The sequence below is a fragment of the Protomyctophum parallelum genome, assembly GCF_964188405.1.
Source record: "Protomyctophum parallelum genome assembly, chromosome: 14".
Taxonomy (NCBI): domain Eukaryota; kingdom Metazoa; phylum Chordata; class Actinopteri; order Myctophiformes; family Myctophidae; genus Protomyctophum; species Protomyctophum parallelum.
Genome location: NC_139709.1, coordinates 39055791 through 39077316, shown reverse-complemented (window position 1 = coordinate 39077316; position 21526 = coordinate 39055791). Strand labels below are relative to the sequence as shown.

Here is a 21526-nt window from a genome sequence, read left to right as displayed (position 1 = left end):
GTGCCAAGCACCGGAGGGAATATCTGTCCCCGTTTGTTGGTCATGCCCGGGGACATATGGACACGGACAGCGCAGCGGGCACAGAGCCCAGATGGTGCCACTCACCAAGCAATGCCGCGACATATGTCAGTCGTTAAAATCCCTACAGGTCCATTTTGGGTCCATCCCTGCACTCTTCGAGTTAACCCATTAAGAGCTTGAGGCCGATTATACAAATGCCTTCTAAATCACTAAAGTTCTCAAACGTATTCGTGCCAATGACCCCCAACTTCAAATGTACTGTGTTTGGCCGCAGACCCCCCATCTGAAAATGTTTTGTGCCAGGGACCCCCAGAAGAGAAGATTTGTGTTTAAAATAATCTAAATTATTCAACAATTTTCAAAATCAAAAACATTAAAAAAAATAGCAGATGTAGCTGTAAGCTTGTATCGCTGTATCTGCTATTTTTGAGAACCATTGTTCTAAACCACTGTTCTAAATCCTAATGATTCTCTGAAAAATAATAAAAAAACAAAAAAACATATGTTGCTAAAATCAGAAATGGGTTTTTATGGGTTAAAATGAACATGAGGATTTTACTGTGCACGTATTTGTCAGGGGACAAAAGAGAGCGAGAGAGTGTAAAAGTGTAAGTCTCTGAACCCGTCAGAAGCAGGCCTGGGGGCAGAGACTGTACAGAATGTCTCCCTGGGGTCTGTCAGAAGCAGCCTGGGGGCAGAGACTGTACAGAATGTCTCCCTGGGGTCTGTCAGAAGCAGCCTGGGGGCAGAGACTGTACAGAATGTCTCCCTGGGGTCTGTCAGAAGCAGCCTGGGGGCAGAGAAGGTACAGAATGTCTCCCTGGGGTCTGTCAGAAGCAGCCTGGGGGCAGAGACTGTACAGAATGTCTCCCTGGGGTCTGTCAGAAGCAGCCTGGGGGCAGAGAAGGTACAGAATGTCTCCCTGGGGTCTGTCAGAAGCAGCCTGGGGGCAGAGAATGTACAGAATGTCTCCCTGGGGTCTGTCAGAAGCAGCCTGGGGGCAGAGACTGTACAGAATGTCTCCCTGGGGTCTGTCAGAAGCAGCCTGGGGGCAGAGACTGTACAGAATGTCTCCCTGGGGTCTGTCAGAAGCAGCCTGGGGGCAGAGAATGTACAGAATGTCTCCCTGGGGTCTGTCAGAAGCAGCCTGGGGGCAGAGAAGGTACATGGGAGACCCCAGGGTACATGTCGGTTCCCAGCTCCTCTCTTCCTCTGCCAGCCTAGTCGGAGCACCACTGCGGCTCACTGCCGAGTCCCAGATTCTAGTGATGTTGCTATATAGCCTATAGGTTTTCAACGTAATGGGTCCCAGGAACACAAAAGTGGCCTTTTTTTAGATTGGTCACAAGGAAATGTTATGAGGGAAATCTTTGGAGTCCTAATAAAATGTGTAGTTTTTTTAACAAAGTGCATTGTTTCATTCGTGTTTGATCTAATATGGTTATTCCATTTTGGGCGGGAACCCCTTTTGGTGTTTCAAACATTATGTTATAATTTAGCTATTGAAAAATAGCAGATCTACAAGCTCTTGAACTTGTAGGTCTGCTATTTTTGAAAAATCGTTAAAATGTGCCTCAAATCTTTCCGAAAATTGTCATGATTTAGAAAACATTTATTTAAAATGTCAACGTCAGGCCTGAATGGGTTGTATATAATTAAAGCAGCATTACTATACTTTTTTATGCATAAAATGTCATTTTGTCCAATGTGTATGGAGTATGTTAATACAACATACGCTTGGGGTTTATGTATTTTGTCTCCCTGCTCTTCTGTTGAGACGTGTCAAAGGTCATGTCTCACTATAGACACAGGATCTGACTCAAATGTAACCTTATGGCCCAGATTAAATGTATCCCCTGAGCATGCAAGCTAGCTGGTAAGAAATTATTGCAAGACACAGCGGGTTCATAAGAGGCCCGGGCGGCTGTCTGGTCACCTTTTGGCTGGTAATCCAGTCTCGCCGCGAGTTCGACTCCCGATCCCGACGGCCTTTACTGCATGTCACCCCCCCCCATCTCTCTCCCCATTTCCTGTCAGCCTACTGTATTCAGTATTTAAGTCCGACGTCATTTTGTAGTGCTACGTTATGTCCGGGTCCAAGTGGCACCAGCTCCCGTCCGCATCCCATTGTAAATAGAATATCTAAACGCGTGAATCTTTTTAAATTGACGTTATTTTTCAGAAAGGAAGCCATAGAGGGTTAAAATGGGTCTTAATGCTTCCAACTCGAGTAGAATTATTAATGTTTTGTACAAGTGTCCATGACAACAAAAATATATGATGTGGAGACAATAAAGACTATTATTATCATTATTATTGAAGGTGGCAACAGTCCATTTGCTCGGTAAAATATTTCGGGGGATATTTACAATGTGTGCAGGCTTGAGTATGTTGAATCTAGTTTGCATTAATGAGGATTTAGTTGACACAATCAAATACAATGGCGATAGTATTCCATGTGGGGCAGACGGCCTGTCACAGCCAGATTTTGGAGAGCAGCGCAGCTTTGTTGTTGCGAGGAAAGCGGTAAAATGAGACTTTCGTGGTTGTTTTCGTCTCAGATTTAGTCCGACGGAGCGTCACAGTATAACTCCATGGGGACACAAAAGCGACACAAAAGTAGGACCCGGAAGTATCTCAGGAGGGGGCGCTCACGTCACAGCTAAAATACTGAATACCTAACCTGACTGAGGGGGGGAACCCTGTGTACTCTCTGCTGCCCCATCTGGCAGAGTCAGGTCACTATATACCTATCCCTCTATAAAGAATAAATAAAGGTGAAAGCCACAAAAACTATCTTAAAATGAAAAGGAAAGTTAAAAGGTTCTCCCAACTTTGAGAACCACTAATAATAATAATAATAATAAAACATTATTTGTATAGCACCTTTCATGACATGAAATGCAGCTCAAAGTGCTTTACAGAACAATGGAGAATAAAAGAAAAGCAAGGCAACGTCATTAAAAAAACAAGCAGTAATGCAATACAGTGAGGACATGAATAACAAAAAATAAAAAATAAATGATCAATTAAAAGCAATGTTGTAGAAGTGGGTCTTGAGCTGGGCTTTAAAAATGTCTACAGAGGCTGCCTGACGAAGGTACAGTGGGAGCTTGTTCCATGCCGACGGCAAAAAAAAAGGCAATCTTGGTAACATGATTAATGTGTGAATTAAAATTCAATTCAGAAGCAATAATAACCCCCAGGTTCTTTACTGTACTGTTACTTTCTACAGTCATTATGCCAAGTCAAGTGCTTATTATTGATTCTTTCTGCTCGCTAGAACCAATTATGAGAACTTCTGTCTTATCCTCATTTAGCTTGAGAAAGTTCTCACTCATCCAACATTTGATGCTAGACAGACAGGTCAACAGCGGGTCTAAAGCACAGGGATCATCAGGAGCCACAGAGAGATATAGTTGGGTATCATCAGCATAGAAATGAAAATTGACTCCGTGATTGGTAATGAGTTCGCCCAATGGCAGTATGTACAAGGAGAAAAGCAGAGGGCCAAGAATCGAGCCCTGTGGAATACCAGAACTGATGTCGTGTTTGTCTGAGTCAAACTCGGCTAGATTGACAAAGTAACTTCTGTTTGATAGGTAGGAGGAAAACCAGGACAGGGCCATACCAGACAGGTCTATCCAGTGCTCCAGACGCTGTATTAAAATTGAATGATCAATCGTGTCAAATGCAGCCGTTAGATCTAGAAGTAAGAGAACGGATACATGTTTCTTGTCAGCAGACACCCTTAGATCATTCATTACTTTTACAAGTGCTGTTTCTGTGCTGTGACCTTTCCTAAAGCCAGATTGGAATTTGTTGTGGACATTATTGTTCTGTAGAAACACATCCAATTGATGGAAGATGCATTTTTCTAAAACCTTGCCCAGAAAGGGTAGATTTGAAATGGGTCAATAGTTACCCAAAACAGCGGGATCAAGATTGTGTTTCTTGAGTAGGGGCCTAACTACAGCAGTCTTCAGTGAGTCTGGGAAGACGCCTGATTGTAGAGAGCTGTTTACAATACACTGTGGTGTTGCACTCCGTCTATGTTTGGGAAGCGAAAACCATTTCTATCTGCCAAAATGAAGGAGAAATGTATTAAAACATTGCCTCAGGACCGGTACAGTATGTGCACTCACTCACCGCATTGCACTGCACAAAATAAACAAACTGGACCCACATCGACAGCTTGTGTTGCTGCAGTTGCCATGTTTGTTTCACGGAGAGTAGGCTAGTACAGTACATAGAGAGCCTCTCAGTGGCCCAAGCCGCCTTCTATCCACTTTGATCGATTCAATATTCCACAAGGCCTTCAGCTTTCTTTCTGAGAAAGCAAGCCTGAGATTCAAGGTTGTACAGCCTGTAAACACTGCAGCGACCACCCATGTTTCATTCACTCAACCACTTGGGAAATTGTTCGCTGAAATTGAATTGAATTCAGACAGGCAATGCATTTTGTTTGCTAATTGGTTAAGTGAGCATGTGTAGGCCTCCATGAAAAGAACTTCTATGCAACCGCTGAAAACAACTATTATTATTTTAATTCTGTCGAAAACTGGGACAATTTCATAGTGAATTATGAAACCCGGGACATATTAGAGTTTTAGAGATATTTGGCAGGACTGGGGGCACCCAGCTTGATTTGGCAGGACTGGGGGATTATCCCAGTTTGGGACAATCTGGCCAAACCGGGACTTTCTGTTCACCACATAGCTTTATCTCTACTTCTAGCTTTCTCTCACTCAGAGGTCGGACAACTAATAATATTATCAAGGTTCATCCTAGAGATATCAAATCTGTTACTTTTCAGGATTCAAATTCAAAAACAGCCTCGAGCTATCTACAGATCAGCTATTTTCCAAAACATGTGTGAAACAGTATATATATTTTTGAAACATTTTAAGAACAACAAATCTGGCATGGGGGTCGTTGTCCCTATAGCTCTAAATGTTTTCAGATGGAGGTCCGTAGCCAAATACATGTACAGTACTGTATACAGTTTGCGGGTCCTTGACATGAAAACGTTTGAGAACCATTGCTGTGGAACCTACAGTAGCTGGCAGATGTTTTCTACGGCGTGTGAGAATGAAGGCTTCCTCTTTGTTCTGGAACCTGGATGATAATCATCTCTCTCAGCTAAAATAAACTTTCAAACTTTTCTTCATTTCCCCTTGCGTACAGTTTTCAAAGGAATTTGTCTCCTGACGTATAGACTCATTTTGGTCTTGAATTTGCATAATTTCGAGACCAATTATAATTTTGTGGGCGACAGAAATACAGGGAGAGAACAGAGAGACATGGCTAAATGGGGAGTTTAAACAGCTTGCAAAGACTGTAATATCTCCCACCTCCCACACCCAGCCATGTGTTTCTTATGTACATAAGTAAAGCAGAAAAATAAATATGCACCCACAAGTGCATATTTATTTTATTACAACTGCTTTATGTACATAAGAAATACATAGCTGCTCTGTACTGCAACAACTTTTCATGAAAATCGCCCCCCCCCAAACAAGCATTTTCCAATGACCTTGACTGTGACCTTTGGTCTTTTCCACCCAAAGTGTGATCAATTCACCGGGTGCAGTCTACTTACTTATTATCATCCCTGCCAAGTTTCACGACAATACGACAATCCGTTCCCAGGGCCACTTAACAGTACAAGTTAACACCCAGGCTCGCTTTCCATCAACAGACTGTTTTGTTTTCATTTAATTGATGACTTTTAATGCTAACAACCATAAAGACAATCCTAGTGCCAAGATGTCCAGGAAGCACGATTTATGCAAACCAGTATAAAATCTTGGCAGTGCCACGGGACGGCGTCACGTAATGGTAATGGCGTGCGTGCCCAGCTACGATTTTCAAAGCTGTCACTTGATCTCACTTTGGTTGGAAAATGCACCCTCATATGGCTGCTGCTTTAGACACTGATACAATCCTAGGAACCTTACTGATAAGTAAGTACAAATATTCATACACGGAGTTAAACAAACACTGAGGACTTTTCTGTTCATTTAATGGTGCATTCATTCATATAGAGCCTTTTATCCAAAGCACTTTATGATGTGCAATAGATTCACACATTCATTCACACACCGACGGCAGAGGAAACCATGCAAGGCAGGCACCAACCTGCTCATCACGGAGGGAGGGAGCAGTTAGGGGAGTCTTTAGGTGAATCCCAATTGGATGCTCTCACTAGTCCTGAGCCACTGTACCGCCCCCCACCGCACCGCAGCAGAATGCAGTATCTCATCAGATCCACAGAGAGCTCCTACAGTGAGTGGGGGAGTAGCACCCATTGCCCCGGGCCTGTTGTTGTCTTTGACAAATGTGTCGGCTTGAGGATTCTATAGGCTACTGCATACACCTTCTCACACAGCGGACAGTGGTGTGGCTGTATTTATTATGCAGTCGGTCTGCCCCCCCCGCGCCCCACAGCCCAGTGCAGACGGTGCTTTCACACTCTGTCCAACATTTAACAAAGAACTGCATTTCTGAATAGACGAGCACAGAAGGACTCTCAAGAGCTCCTGTCTGTCTGTCTCTTTTTGTCTGTGTTCCTCGATTTGTTTGAACCTTGCATAATGTGTGCGTGCGTGCTTGCACGAGCGCGTGCGTGCGTTTCTGCTGAAAAAACATCACGGTACAATTTTAGACGGAACCTCAGGTCTCGTCCGTTAAACATTGGTGGAGTTTTCATCCCCCCATTGTTGTGGTCGGTCGGGTTATGTTTTTTTCTGTCCACAAGTCAAGCAGGTGCAGAAAGCGTGAACAAAGGGGTCTAGTTCTTCTACTCTCAGGGCCCAAGGGAAACAGCATGTATGTTTGGCAGTGATGGAACGTTTACACAGTGTTTTTGACTTTACTGTCACTATACTTGTGTATTTCCCTTCTTTTTTTACTTTATAATTCTACTCTGCTACATCTCAGAGTCAAATATTGCACTTTATACTCCACTACAATTATTTAAAAAACCTTATTTTGTAGATTTGGATTAATAATACACAATATACTTGGAAGCAATTAAGCCTATTCTAAAATAGTCGTGAGCTTGTCAATCTTCTATTTTTGAAGGATTTAGAAAACCTTTGAATCAAGTCAAATGCAGTACTTTTACTTTTGGTGCTTTAAGTAGATTTAGGTGCCAATCGTTTTGCACTTCTACTCAAGTAAGTAAACTATAGTATAGTATACTGTAGTGTCGTATTTCTATATTGTGGTATTGCGTCTCTTAATTAAGAATACAATCTGAGAACTTCTTTCAGTGCTGACATTTGGTATTTCCAGTCCCTGCCGCAGAGCACAATAGCATTACGTTAGACTGAATAGATTATCATTGGGTGTGTTTGCAGGTGCATTCAATCATGATACATCATGTGATCTCTTTTCATGACCTTTAAGAGCAGTGCGCTGTGCTCAGCACAACCATACATTGGCTCATTTCCACAGTGTTATGCAAGAAAAGCCTCAGAAATGTATGTCCTTGTACAGGAAGGTGCCCAGTTGGTCGCGCTGTCGCCTCACAGCTAGAACGTCCCGTCCGGGTTAGATTCCCGCCGAGGACGCTGTGGGTGCTGTGGGGCGTGTTCTCTCCTCCGTGTCATTAGCAGCACCCAAACCGTTGTTGTACCCGTGCCTCGGGTGACCAGGGGGGAAGCAGTATAGAGACCAGTAATCCAGGTCTCTATACTGCCTCCAAATATGGAGATAGGTATCTTCTGCCCTGCAGCAAGGATGTGTTGCTTAATGTTGCACATAATGAATGTGTTGTGATTTGTGTTGAATTGGTATAGCTGCTAAGTCTGCTACCTTGGTCTCTCCTGTGAAATAGATTCCAGATGAATAAAAGGACAAATAGGATGAAATAACAAACCGTATCTGACTGGCTATGCCTCCGCTCCAGCTGAAGTGATGAAAATGGCTCTGGACGAACGCATTAAATTAAATTGTTTTGTTGTGCGCCGGTAGACCTGGCCTTTTGTTGACCCCGCAAAATTGCAGTGAAGCTGCTAATTTGCAAACGACACGCACCACCTACCTACCGTGTCTCTCCTCCAACATCAGCACACGTACTACACCGGCGAGTTCCCCAAAATACCAAACAACAGTGCACCTCCGAAAAAGGTGCATTTTCACATTCACTGCCTTTTATGCCGCAGTTTTTCAACAACCAATCTGGGGAGTCGGGGACCACCACGGGGTCCCAATGGACACTATGTGTCTTTAACTCTGGGAGTCTACAAAATGAGTAGGGTCGACCAAAATGGACATTTTTGTCCCATTTGTACACTCTCATAAACACTGGGGATTTCACAGTGAATATCGGAGTCCCAGAGATTAAAGAATGATATCAAATGGGAGTGTGTGTCCTAATATCAAACTGTCCATATCAAAACAAGGGTTCTTGTTTGAAATACAAATAAAAAGTTGAGAATCACAGCCTTGCGCCTAAGACTTCCCTTGATCCTGAGGATTCTGCAGTGTAGATTGGGGTCATAGAGTTAAAAATCACACACGTGTGAACCAAGGTTATAATAGTTTTGTTTTTTTCATTATAGTTTAGTTTTAGTTAGTTTTGACATCTTTTTTTCTAATTCAGTTAGTTTTAGTTAGTTTTTAGAGCGGGTTTGCTAGTTTTAGTTTAGTTTTTATTTTGTGAAAATGCTTAGTTTTAGTTTAGTTTTAGTTTAGTTTTAGTTTAGTTTTAGTTTAGTTTTAGTTTTTTCGTACTTTGGTTTATTTGTAACGAAGTCTGTAGGATTAAAAAAGATCAGAGCAAGTATTGTGTAATAAAAACTCAACAAAATATACCATTTAAAAGTATATATATATTCAGTCTCTGTTGGACAATCAACCATGAACCATTTTGTCTATGATTTCAGTTTGTTTTAGTTAGTTTTGTGAACACACAATACAGTTTTAGTTTAGTTATCGTTTTTTAATTTATTTTAGTTTCAGTTTAGTTTCAGTTAACTAAAATGTTTTTTTAATTCTAGTTTTCGTTTTTTCGTTAGTTATAGTTAACTATAATAACCTTGGTGTGAACTGAGTGGTGCAATTCCCCCCTCCCCCCCCCCCCCCCTCTCTCTCTCTCTCTCTCTCTCTCTCTCACTCTCTCTCATTAGAGTCACTACCCCTCTCACTGTTTCTGGCGCCCCCTACTGCTATTATTAAGTCACATACTCATGCTCACACAGACACACAAACAAGTACGAGACAGACACACACACAGACACACAAACAAGTACGAGGACATTGCAAGCTGGTTGTAGGAGTGGTTGCACCACTCAAAAATGGTGGCACTATAATAGGTCAGTGTGAAAAAGGGTGCCATTTCCTCTTACGACTTGGATGGCAATTGCATGATTTGAGGCATTTTGTTCCAAAAAATTGTTTTGCTAAAATCCACCGTGCTATAACAGGCCAATGTGAAAAGGGTGGGGTATATTCCTCAGCCTAGTAGGAACGTCTGTGAAAGATTTCACGTAAATTGCACGCTGCGTTCATGATTTGAGGCTTTTTGTTCAAAACGGGCCAATTGAAAGACAATGTTAGCCAATCAGAATGGAATATGAAATATCGGACAGATCCGTCTTGAACACATGACTATAGAGATAGTGTGTAATGATTTGTGGTATCTTTGGACAGAATCTGGAGGATTAATATAAAAAAATATAGTTTTTCAAAAGTCGGCCTCCTGGTAGCACTATAACAGGCTGTTCTGGAAAGTTTGGGGCAGAGGTTCATCTTTGGCATCCAGGGAGTGTTGCGTGCAAAATTTGGCACCGACCAGGTTAACGGTGCCGGAGATTAGCTGGTAACGAACAGACGGACACACACACACACACACACACACACACTCACGGACGGAAAACATTCTCTCCCCATGCCTTCGGCCTGGTGGAGACAATTAATACCAAAATTAGACCAAAGCGTTTGCCCCAAAATGGGCCCCACCGAGGCCACCATTTGACACTGAGGATAAGAGGTATGAGAGGATTGTCTCTCCGGAGTGTCGTACACTGTGGACTTTTGCTCCGTTCATTGGCATAATCACGGCCTACTTTATGCAAATGCATATGCGTATGCATAACGACGCTACAACATGTACACACAGCACACACACACAAAGAGACAAACAAACAGAATCAGTCATGTGCGCTCCATGCCGTCAACAAGAGTCGGGCCGAGAGTGTAGACTTGAAAGACGAGGGAGGAATTCTTCAGTGAATGTATTCATGAGGATATTTTTGATGGACTGGGTTTCTCTGGGATGGAATATGGGGTTGATGATGGCATGTCGTCACATGGCAGAAACCTTCTATCTCCAGGTTTCATCTTTTTATATCGTTGCTGTCGGGCAGAACTACCTCTTATCTCCTAACTTTCTTCTTTCCATGCTTTGTTTCGTATATTATCACCCTAGTTGATCATACTGCAGAGACACACTAAATCATCAAAAGTACCAGATTAACAAGCTTGTAGATTTGCTATTTCTTTTGCATTTGAATCCTGAAAATGAACAGATTTGGACATACTGTATGAGGTTTCCACCCAACAGATGATATTTTTTCATACATGAATGACCTAGCCTATTTTATGAATTGTCATACGATGTGTCATGCAAGAGTAACAAAAATAGCAGATCTACGAGCTTACAACACGTCGCTTTTTACAATACACTGTTTTTGTTATTTTGTCCACACGTATCCGGGTAAACGGATAAAGGTAGGTTTTTATATGCGTTTTGGGGGGGTCGCCCACACGCAAAGGCCTTTTTGGTCCATATAAACGCATCTTTTGGAAAACTCCTGCCACAGTGTATTTTTTTTAAACTCCGCCTGTGTGTTCCCTGTGTGGACAATGTAAACAGAGTTTTGCATGGGTCTTGCCATTGGTCATATGGACAGAGAGATTTAAAAAAACGTGTCGTATGGACAGAGAGATTAAAAAAAACGAAAAAGCTACGTTTATGTAGGTGTGGATGAAGCCTAAATCTTTGAAAGGTTTTGTAGCTACATTTTGGGCAATGTTCACATACCAAAATAGATTGTCTGTTTGTGGTTTTATAAATATTTTACCAAAACATATTTACCAGAGCTTGTTGTGACCTAATAACTGCATTGGACACATTGGAACATAAGTCATTTATTTTTTTACTTGTACTTAAAAGTCTATGCTTTTGGGCATACAAGGTTTCTGCCATTCGGCCAACCAGGAGAGGAGAGGAGAGGAGAGGAGAGGAGAGGAGAGGAGAGGGGAGGAGAGGGGAGGGGAGGAGAGGGGAGGGGAGGGGAGGGGAGGGGAGGGGAGGGGAGGGGAGGGGAGGGGAGAGGAGAGGAGAGGAGAGGAGAGGAGAGGAGGGGGACAGTGAGAGGAAATTGGAGCAGGGGAGGCGAGATGAGAGGGAGGTGATGAGACAGTGAAGTTGGGGAGAGGAGGAGGAAGAGGAAATGGAAAATGAGTGGGAGGGAGCCAAGAAATGAAGATAAATGGAGGCGAGGAAATACTGTAGGAGAGAACAACGGGAAGAGGAGAGAAAGAGGAGAGGGAAACATGAGAGGAAATGGAAGGAAGCAGAGAGAGAGGAAACGACAAAATAAGAGAAAAGAGGGAGGTGCAGACTAGAGATTGAGAGGAGATGATTGGGACGGGCAGAGGCGAGGAGAGGAGAGGAGAGGAGAGGAGAGGAGAGGAGAGGAGAGGAGAGGAGAGGAGAGGAGAGGAGAGGAGAGGAGAGGAGAGGAGAGGAGAGGAGAGGAGAGGAGAGGAGAGGAGAGGAGAGGAGAGGAGAGGAGAGGAGCAATATCAGGCATGGATGCATCTCAAGACAACCAGGCTGCAAGTACTGAAGCGTGGATTCAGAAATCCAAATTGTTTCGTTTTGACGCTCTTGCACGCTCGCTCTTGCACGCACGCACGCACGCACGCATGCACACTCACTCACTCACACATGTACACACAAACTGACAAATTAGAGGACATCAACATTCAGTTTTATGAATGCCATTTTGAAAATGTTTGCCCTTTTAACTGTATCTGCAAGCTCTTGTAGATTACACAACATCACAAGGTCACAAGTATAGTGTTAGAAGTACATGCACACACACACACACACACACACACACACACACACACATACACACACAAACACGCACACACACGTACGTGTATCAGAACACATCAGTGCAGGTGTCTCCAGACTTCAGTTGGGATTATGTGGAACAGATTGCTTTGTGTTGCCTCACACTTCTCATTTATTGTTAAAACAAATCTCACAGCAGATTTTCTCTGTGCTGTTGCATCTTACTGAATACACGGATACAGCTGTCTGTGGGTGTGTGCGTGTGTGCGTGTGTGTGTGTGTGTGTGTGTGTGTGTGTGTGTGTGTGTGTGTGTGTGTGTGTGTGTGTGTGTGTGTGTGTGTGTGTGTGTGTGTGTGTGTGTGTGTGTGTGTGTGTGTGTGTGTGTGTGTGTGTGTGTGTGTGTGTGTGTGTGTGTGTGTGTGTGTGTGTGTGTGTGTGTGCGCGTGCGCGTGTGTACACATTTGTGGGTGTTATGTTGAAGTCAAGAACACTTCTAAATTTGGTTGTTTTAGTCATCAAAGTTTACAACCACAATGTCTTGCATGTTGTTCACTTTGGTGTCTTATTGATTTCATGTCAAACTGTGATGATATTTTCTCCTGCAAGCAAAGTGTCTGAAACAAGGTTATCATTTGTTTTGGCAAGAACATGATGAGCAGAATATTACCGAAGGCTTTCATAAATGATGTCATACAACCACACCCAAACACAACAGCCATTGCAGAAAATGATCTTATCGACATAACCTCTCAGTCTCTGTGTCTCTCTCCATCTCTCTTTCTTCCACTGTGCAAAAACACATTCATTTGAGCCGCCTCTTCTCACTGTGTGCGTGTGTGTGTGTGTGTGTGTGTGTGTGTGTGTGTAGGATCACTCTGAACGGCATGAAGGTGTCCAGGCCAGACGTGAGGATCGGCCGCTACAGAATGATCAAACACGAGCGGGACAAACACAACGAGCCCAACCCACAGAGGTAAGCTATCCGCTATTCATCTCTTTAGTAATACAAGTCACACCCGTGTGAAGTAAGTGGTGCAACTCCGTACACAGTACAGACTGTACAGACTGTACTGTACTGTACTGTACTGTACTGTACTGTACTGTACTGTACTGTACTGTACTGTACTGTACTGTACTGTACTGTACTGTACTGTACTGTACTGTACTGTACTGTACTGTACTGTACTGTACTGGCACACCTGAAATCACCATACACCATGTGTGTGTGTTAGGTTGCGCACAGATGGTGAAAAACAACCATGCTGTTTACGTGCTCAGACCCACCCACACACCCACACAGTCACTTAAGGAAGTGGTTTGCACCACTTAAAAAGTATCAATAGGCTACTGCAATATAGAAATACTCCGTTACAAGTAAAGTTCCGGAATTCAAAATGCACACAAAAGTACAAAAGTATTGGCATACAAATGTACTTAGTGTACAAAAAGTAACAGTACTCATTATGCAGTAGTTCCCATTTAGAAATTTAAAATGTCTAAAAATCTTTTGAAAATAGCAGATCTGCGACGCATTGTGAGCTTGTAGATCGGCTATTTTCAAATTGCCAAAATGTGTATAGGGCTAAAGTTGTTAATGCGTGTTTCGTAATAATAATCAAAATCTTTAAAGTAACTAGTAACTAAAGATTTCAAATAATTGTAGTGGAGTAAAAGTACAATAATTGTCTCTGAAATGTAGTGGAGTAGAAATTTGACATAATACTTGTTAACTTAAAGTACAGTAGCCTACTTAAGTAAATGCTACTTTACACCACTGCATCTGACCACCTCTCCACTGGATCCTCTGTGTGTTAATACAACTCCTGAGAGTATATAATATATACTCTGTTTGTATATTCTACAAAATGTTAAAGGAGCATTAAGTGATTTGGGTGATTTGGAAAAAGATGTGCACATGCAGACGCTCTACAGTGGGGGAAGTACAACAGACCAACAGCACGTGCACCAAGGCCCGCCCCACTCCATCATGATTGGAGGAAGGCCCCTCTCATCCTGATTGGATGAAGGCTTTGCCACCCAAAGCCCCAACCGAAACTAGGGTTTTTTAACACCAGGGGCTCACTGGGGACAGGGAGGAACCCCTTTAGCCCAACACACACACCGGGTGTGCAGCGACACGGCACAGGCGTTACCGCGCGGTAACGCCTGGAAAATAGAACTGGTTTCTATCGGAGCGTCAGGCGAGGCGTCAGCACGCGTCGGACGCCGCCGGTGTGGGATAAGGTTCATTGAAAATAACGGAGGCGGTTGTTTTGACGCGCGGCGTTCGCAGACGGTGTGTGAAGCCCTTTCTATGGCAAGAACACTTTATAGTAGGGAGGATTATCCAAAAAATAAGTGATATTTGTACTAAGTGAAATCACTGAATATACCTTTAACGGGTCCATTTGGTTAACGTGTGTATTATGTTACAAGTGGTTTAATTAACACTGAGGATTCGACTGTGATGTTTCCGTGTGCAATTCGTTGCCTCGTATCCGCCTCCAGACCGGTCTGGGCACCTAGGCTGCCCCATCCCGACAACCTCTCTCTCCCCATGTCCTGTCATTCTACCGTCCTATAAATAAAGCAAAGCAAAGCAAAAAAAACTAATCTTAATCTTGTGTGTCACACAAACGCATGGTAGGTAAGTTTATTCTGTGTTTTTAAAAAGAACAAAGGGAGCACATAATACATGCATATATATACATACTGTATATACATACATACATAAATCTACATACATGCGGTTGGATCCACTTATAAAAGTGGCACCGAAAAGGTGTAGGCTGAAGCCAAGGCTTATGCTGCCTACCCTTTACGAACATGGCCTACTTTTTGTTTGTTTGTTTGGACATTGTTTTAAAAATAATAATAGCAACAACAACAACAATACTAATTTACATCATTATTATAGTGGTAGTAATAATAATAATGATGTTTCTTTCTTTGTTTTAATGTAAGTGACACATTCCTCCCAGTTGATTGTTGTACATTTTTTGGGTTGAGGTTTTAGTAACAGTTGGAATACTTTCTCATGTTAATGTTTTATATGAATTTAATACCTGGTTTTTAAACCTTTTTTCAAATTTTGTAAGCGTTGTACAAAACGGATAGGCATCTGCCTTTTGTGTCTGTCCTTCTGGTTCTTATTTTGAATAAAGCCCCCTGAGTGGATATTGTGACTCTCTTAGTTCGAACAGCTCCTGCATATACATAATTACTGCCGTATTCAGGTCCACTAGGTCTTCTAGTTTGAGAAAATTTGTTTTTATAAAGAGTGGATTGGTTGGTGCTATATACTCGGCTTGATTTACAATTCTTATGGCTAAGGCATCAAAAGTGGCAGATCCATGTGCTCGCGTAGAGCTCGTAGATCTGCTACTTTTTGCTATGTTTGAATTTGAATCCTGAAAAGTAACAGTTATTGGACATGTGAGGTTACCTCCCGACAGAGACGAATTACAACGTAGGCGTTTAGCAGTGTTTATTGAACTCTAGTCGATAAACAGGTCAGATCACATAAATACAGTGCGGGGAGAGAAGCGTTCTGTTAGAGCCTCACGGAAACCATGATATCAGCTAAAGAAAGAACATAGTAGTATTCTAAACTGTATTAAAACAACATCTAAATCACATTCATGTTTCTCTTAACATTTGTGGTCATACCAAAAACAAATCTTTCTCTCGGAAATGATGTATAGGCATAAAAACATTTCAATGACATACGTTATGCCATGAGTGGTAGCAACATAGTTATAGACAGACTTTATGTGAACTGTTAGCATAACTACATTGGACACAAAAAGACAATACCATTTTAATACTAAAGTACTGGTCATTTAATATAATACTAGTCATGGCGTAATTAAAGAGGGTTTGGAATTGTAACAGCTGAAATCAATACTATATCAGTATTCTGATATTAACATGCGGGCCACATTAAGTGAAGGTGGGGGCCGCATGTGGCCCCCGCACCGCCAGTTGCCACTGACCCCATGACTTAAACCATTTGTTAAACCAAGCCTGAACACAATCAATTGATTCATCAATAAACAATTCACTGCTTTTAGTGGGTTCCTGATTCAGAAAATGTAGGGGATGTTTAATTTAAATTAATATTTAATTAATATTAGGCATATACACCCTTGACATATCCAATATATAGTTGCTGTCGGGCAGAAACCTCTTATCTCCATATTTAACCGTTTGTGTTTTTTAAGTAAATGAATGTCCTACTTGATCATAGCGTCACACATAAGTAGCATATCCGTGAGCTCGAATTGTGACGCGAAGCAAGGTGTTTCGAGTCAGTTGTTGGGTATTGAGCTAAAAGGTTTGCTGTGGACTATCAACAAAGCAGAAATGCACGGCCATTTTGTGCACACGCCACAGGCACATAAGATTAAAACTTATTTTAGTTTGACTTCCTTCAGACAGTGTAGCAGCATATAGGGGATAATAATAAGTGAATAAAAAGAGAGAGAGAGAGAGAGAAAAACAAGCTCAGAGAAGACTCAGTGGTTTTCTACACTGACTGGATCAAACTCTGAGGGTGTCAGACTGGAAATGTCACCTAGGTGTAACTGAAATAAATCACACCTCTGGAGCTTGATCCAGTGTACCGAAAATACCGCTTCTGTATTTAGGCGCCTTCTACCCCCATAGTGCAGTATCTCTCGACCAAACAGTGGCGGAGCTCTACCACGCTTAACCCATTCTGACCTGAGATCAGATTCATACGAGGTTTCCGCCGGACACACACTGGTCTGATGAACCCATTCTGACCTGAGATCAGATTCTAAAAATGTCAGTCGTTCTTCGATTTTTCAAAAATAGCAGACCTACAAGCTCGTATCGCGCCACTCGGTGGCGCGATATGAGCTTGTAGATCTGCTATTTTTAAATAGCTAAAGCATAATGTAACGCTAACACCAAAATGGGTTCCCGTTCAGAATGGGTTGAATGCGAATTTCGGACCAGACGTTTTTATTCATTTATTTATAAAAAGAACTCCATGCCGAGCATTCGATACCGACTTACCTGCTGTGCGGCTCAAACGGTAAATCTCTTCTTAAATCACGCAAATATGTATTGTTATCTGTTGTAGATGATGTGGACAAATTAAGTCCACAGAATGTTATCGCTCTGTGGCCAGATGCACCACGGTGGATTTGCTACTTTTGATGCTTTTGTGTGACACTGTAGTACAGGGTTCCCCAATTAATTTTCCTCAAGGGCCATATTTTGACTAGCGTACCAGGCTGGGGGCCGAGTCTGCACGTGCGAGGTCGAGGTCTTGCCCTGAAAATTCATTTTCAGGGCAAGACCCCATTTGAAAAGGATGCCCAGTTTGACATGCATAGGCTACTGACCCCCATTTAATGCCATTTATATCTGGGACCCTTAAAAAAAAAAAAAAAAACTTTTTTTTTTCTTTTTGGAAATTCTTTCATGGGCCACAAGGGGGCACTCTGTGGGCTGCAAATGGCCCGCGGGCCGCCTATTGGGGAACCCTGCTGTAGTATGATAAGTCATTTTAGGTGGATTCTTTTTTTCTTCTTACATTTTTATCCCACGATTTTGTAACCCATTTTTTTCTCACCCAGTGTCAATTAGTATCTAATGTAATCCTGGGCTCTACACTCCCTCTGCCAACTTGGGGAGAGCAACGGACTGACCTCATGCTTCCTTCAATGCATGAGGAGTCCAAGCCGCTTCTTTTCACCTGACAGGGGAGGGGGGGGAGTTTGCCCGGTTGGACCTAGTGTGTGGGAGCAACGCGTTATTCCAACTAGTTCCTTTCCCCTCCATTAGGCGCCCCGGCTGGCCAGGGGGAGGCAGTTTAGAGAAAAAGAGAAAAAATAATTTTGTGCAAGGAAACATGTTCATTTGTGGCCTGATCGGGGAGGGGCAGCAGCACGCTCTGATGATCCCGTCCAGACCCATTCATCAGCAGGAGTATAGAATTAAGCTGCTTAAATGTGGATTATCAGTGTTTATTCTCCCCTGAGCATGCCTGGACGGCCCAGACAATGATGCCTCTCGCCGCAGAAATCGATAGCTGTCCCCCGCCGACAGAGATGCAATCAGCTCAGCACTGTGTGTGTCTTTTCCTCCGATATTCCCTTTTTTCTGTTGTGGAAAGTATAGCTATATTACAATACCCAGCAGTATACATTAGTGCAATAACGGCTACACTTTCAAATTAAATCCAAGGCCTGAAGTTGGGCTTAAAGAGTTTCAATGTTATAATTAAATATACAAGAGTTGTATGTGGGCTTCCCAGGGTACATTTTTACACTCTCACAGCATGTTTAACAAAACGAATCTTTTGGAAACGGTCTCCTCTTGCTCCTTATGCAGATTCTCATCCCATCTTGTTACCTCAAAGCCATTACAATTACTCTTTGTGTGTCGATATCTGAAGCATCCGCTGGTAATTCCACTCATCGCTTGCATCTCTGGATGCCTCGGGAAGTGTATTCAATGAGTTCCTGTGAGCTCTTACTTGCACATCGTCTCTGTCGGGTGGAAACCTCATATCTCCAAAACGGTAGCAGATCTACAAGCTCGAAACGCGGCACAATAAAACCGCTATCAAGGAGCACCTACGGACAGTTGCAAGTCCAACTTGCATTCCTTCAAAATAGGAGCTCTGGGCCTCTGGGGTGCCGGGAAAACATGGCCGTTTTTTACTCGGGAACCTGTTAATGTGCACGACTTGTGAAAGAGTGATAAGCTGGTGGTGTAACTGGTGTTATAGGACTTAATTACCGCAAAAGACCTGTAAATAATAGGGTCTCCAATGGCATACAGCCAATACACGATACGAGCTCGAGCCACAGTACGAGCTCACAACACATCATGTTTCGACGTGTAAGCTATTTTCGGCAAAAAATGATTTTGTGTAGAGGACAGAGTATAGATGGCTGGGGGACCCCGGTCAACCAAGATAATATAGGGTTGGGGTTAGGGTTTAACCCATTCTGACCTGAGATCAGATTCATACGAGGTTTCCACTGGACACACACTGGTCTGATCAACCCATTCTGACCTGAGATCAGATTCTAAAAATGTCAGTCGTTCTTCGATGTTTTTCAAAAAATAGCAGACCTACAAGCTCGTATCGCGCCACTCGGTGGCGCGATATGAGCTTGTAGATCTGCTATTTTTCAATAGCTAAAGCACAACATGATGCTAACACCAAAATGGGTGCCCGGTCAGAATGGGTTAAGTGCTAAGATCTGCTGTTTTAGAAAAATCGTGAAAATGTGGTGCAAATTCTGAATACAGTATTCCAGAGTGAACATTTTTAACTCATATCTTTGCTTCTGGGGGGGTTCAGGGAACCGACCCCCATCTGAAAATATAATTTTCCATCTGAAAAATATTATTTTCAGGGCCCGGGCCCACAGCAACCGTTTTTAACCCATATCTTTGCTTCTTGGGGGTCCCATGTTACATGTAACATATTTTGAGATGGTAGCTCAGCAGCCGAATATACCGTATATAATGTTTGGGGTCCTTGACATGAAATAGTTTGAGAACCACTGAATGTATTTGATTTTGAATACATTAGAATCTCGGTTCTCAATGGGTTAAAGACATCAAAAATATAATAATAATAAGAGTAACGTAATGCAAGATGGCAATTTAATTGCCGTCTTTCATGTTAACTATCATGCCAGTGTGTTTTACTCGGCTATCGCTCAATAATTGCCTGCTGAAATGACAGCACTCCAGTAGATATGGGAGCATGTGGGTCAGACCGCTCTACTTGCCTTCATGAAAATCAATCCAGCATGGCGGACTACATGTGCGTATGTGCGTGCGTGCGACCTGTGCGTGCGTGCGTGCGTGCGTGCATGTGTGCATGTGTGATTGATCTGCAGCTCCTACTGTATTCTCTGGCCTCCTCTCTGTTTCTTCAATGCCATTTCTCTCTGCCTTTCCCCCTTCTTCTCTCTGTCTCTCACTTGCTTTCACTCTCTATTTCTCCATCTCATACCACCTCTCTCTCTCTCTCTCTCTCATTCTGCCAGCACTCTTTCTGTCTCTCTCTCCCTCTCCCACCTCTCTCCCTCTCTCCACCTCCTACTCCATGTTCCAGACTTCCTCAATAAGAGGTGACATCATTTGCAGGACTGTATTTATTTGGCACCAATACATTATTCATAAATGTGGCCAAGAGCAGAGCAGAGAAGCCTATTAGTCGAGGCAAACGTCCCCTTTCCAGCCCTCCTGGACCCTCATTAAAATGTTTTGGAAATGTCACTTGAAAGGAGGATTTTTAGAAAGAGGCGTGGAATGTGGAGGACTGGGAGAAACTGTGCTTTGTGCGCTACCAAGCTTATATATAGAGAGACTATACGTTTTGGAGAAATTATTTCATATCGCCTCTGTCGGGTGGAAGACTGGTATGTCCAAAACTAAAAAACGGCAAAAGTAGCAGATCTACAAGCTTGCCATCTGCTACTTTTGATACCTTTGTGGGACGCTGCAGTATAGTGTGATCAACTATAGGGCGTTCATTTACGAAAAAAACACAAAAAGTTAATAAAACAATATGGAGATAAGAGGTTTCTCAACCGACATCGACGATATCCTTTTTAACGAAACGGAAAATAGAAACGGAAAAGGAAAAAAGAATAATATGTCTTTTCCCTTTTCATTTGCTCTCCCCTGCAGAGATATGAATGTGCTCCGACGGCGGCCCTGTGGGTCGCTGCCTGACATTGTGAATTCAAACACGGTCTGCTATAATCTGTAATGAGAGCAGAGAGAGAGAGAATGAAAGATTGAAGGAGGGAGTAGGATGGGAGATGAGAAGTTTGTGCACTCTGAAGTTTGAAACATTGATAGATTTAATGCCATATGTGAGGCGGGTTAGGAGAAAGCACCAATGTTTCCATCTAGACCACCGGATAATCAGCAAAGACCTCCGAACATCGCGCTAATTGACCAAACCACGGAGAGGTCCGTAGATTAGGAGTTATTCAGCTTTTAGTCAGCCTGTATAATGGGAGGTGTACGGGACCGCTGTTGTGCAACCCGGTCTAGGAGGTTCGCTAAAGAAGGAAAGGCCGAGCCAAAATAATAATGAAACAATGGTTCTCAGCGACGCGGATTGAGAGAGAGAGAGAGAGAGAGAGGGGGGGGGGGGGGAGAGGGAGAGGGAGAGGGAGAGGGAGAGGGGGGAGTTGCACCACTCGGTTCACACAGGTGTGATTTTTTTTCTTCATAAAATAACCTAGCCTTATGGGTTCACAGTGGTTCATGTAATGCTCTGGATGTTGCTACTGTACAATTACAATTTACAATGTTAGGCGTTTAAACAGATGCTCTCATTCCGTCTGAGTTACAATGTGTGCAAGTTCAGAGAAGATGGCATGAACTCTAGACAG

The 21526-nt window shown here is 42.8% G+C and overlaps 1 protein-coding gene across 1 annotated transcript in view; it reads left to right on the top strand.

The window, feature by feature from the left end:
• The window catches only part of b4galt2 (UDP-Gal:betaGlcNAc beta 1,4- galactosyltransferase, polypeptide 2), a 176412-nt gene that overhangs the window by 145695 nt on the left and 9191 nt on the right, over positions 1–21526 (top strand). The window contains exon 6 of the mRNA XM_083782225.1: positions 12988–13092. Within this exon, the coding sequence (XP_083638351.1) occupies positions 12988–13092 (105 nt within the window). The remainder of the gene's footprint in view (positions 1–12987; positions 13093–21526) is intronic.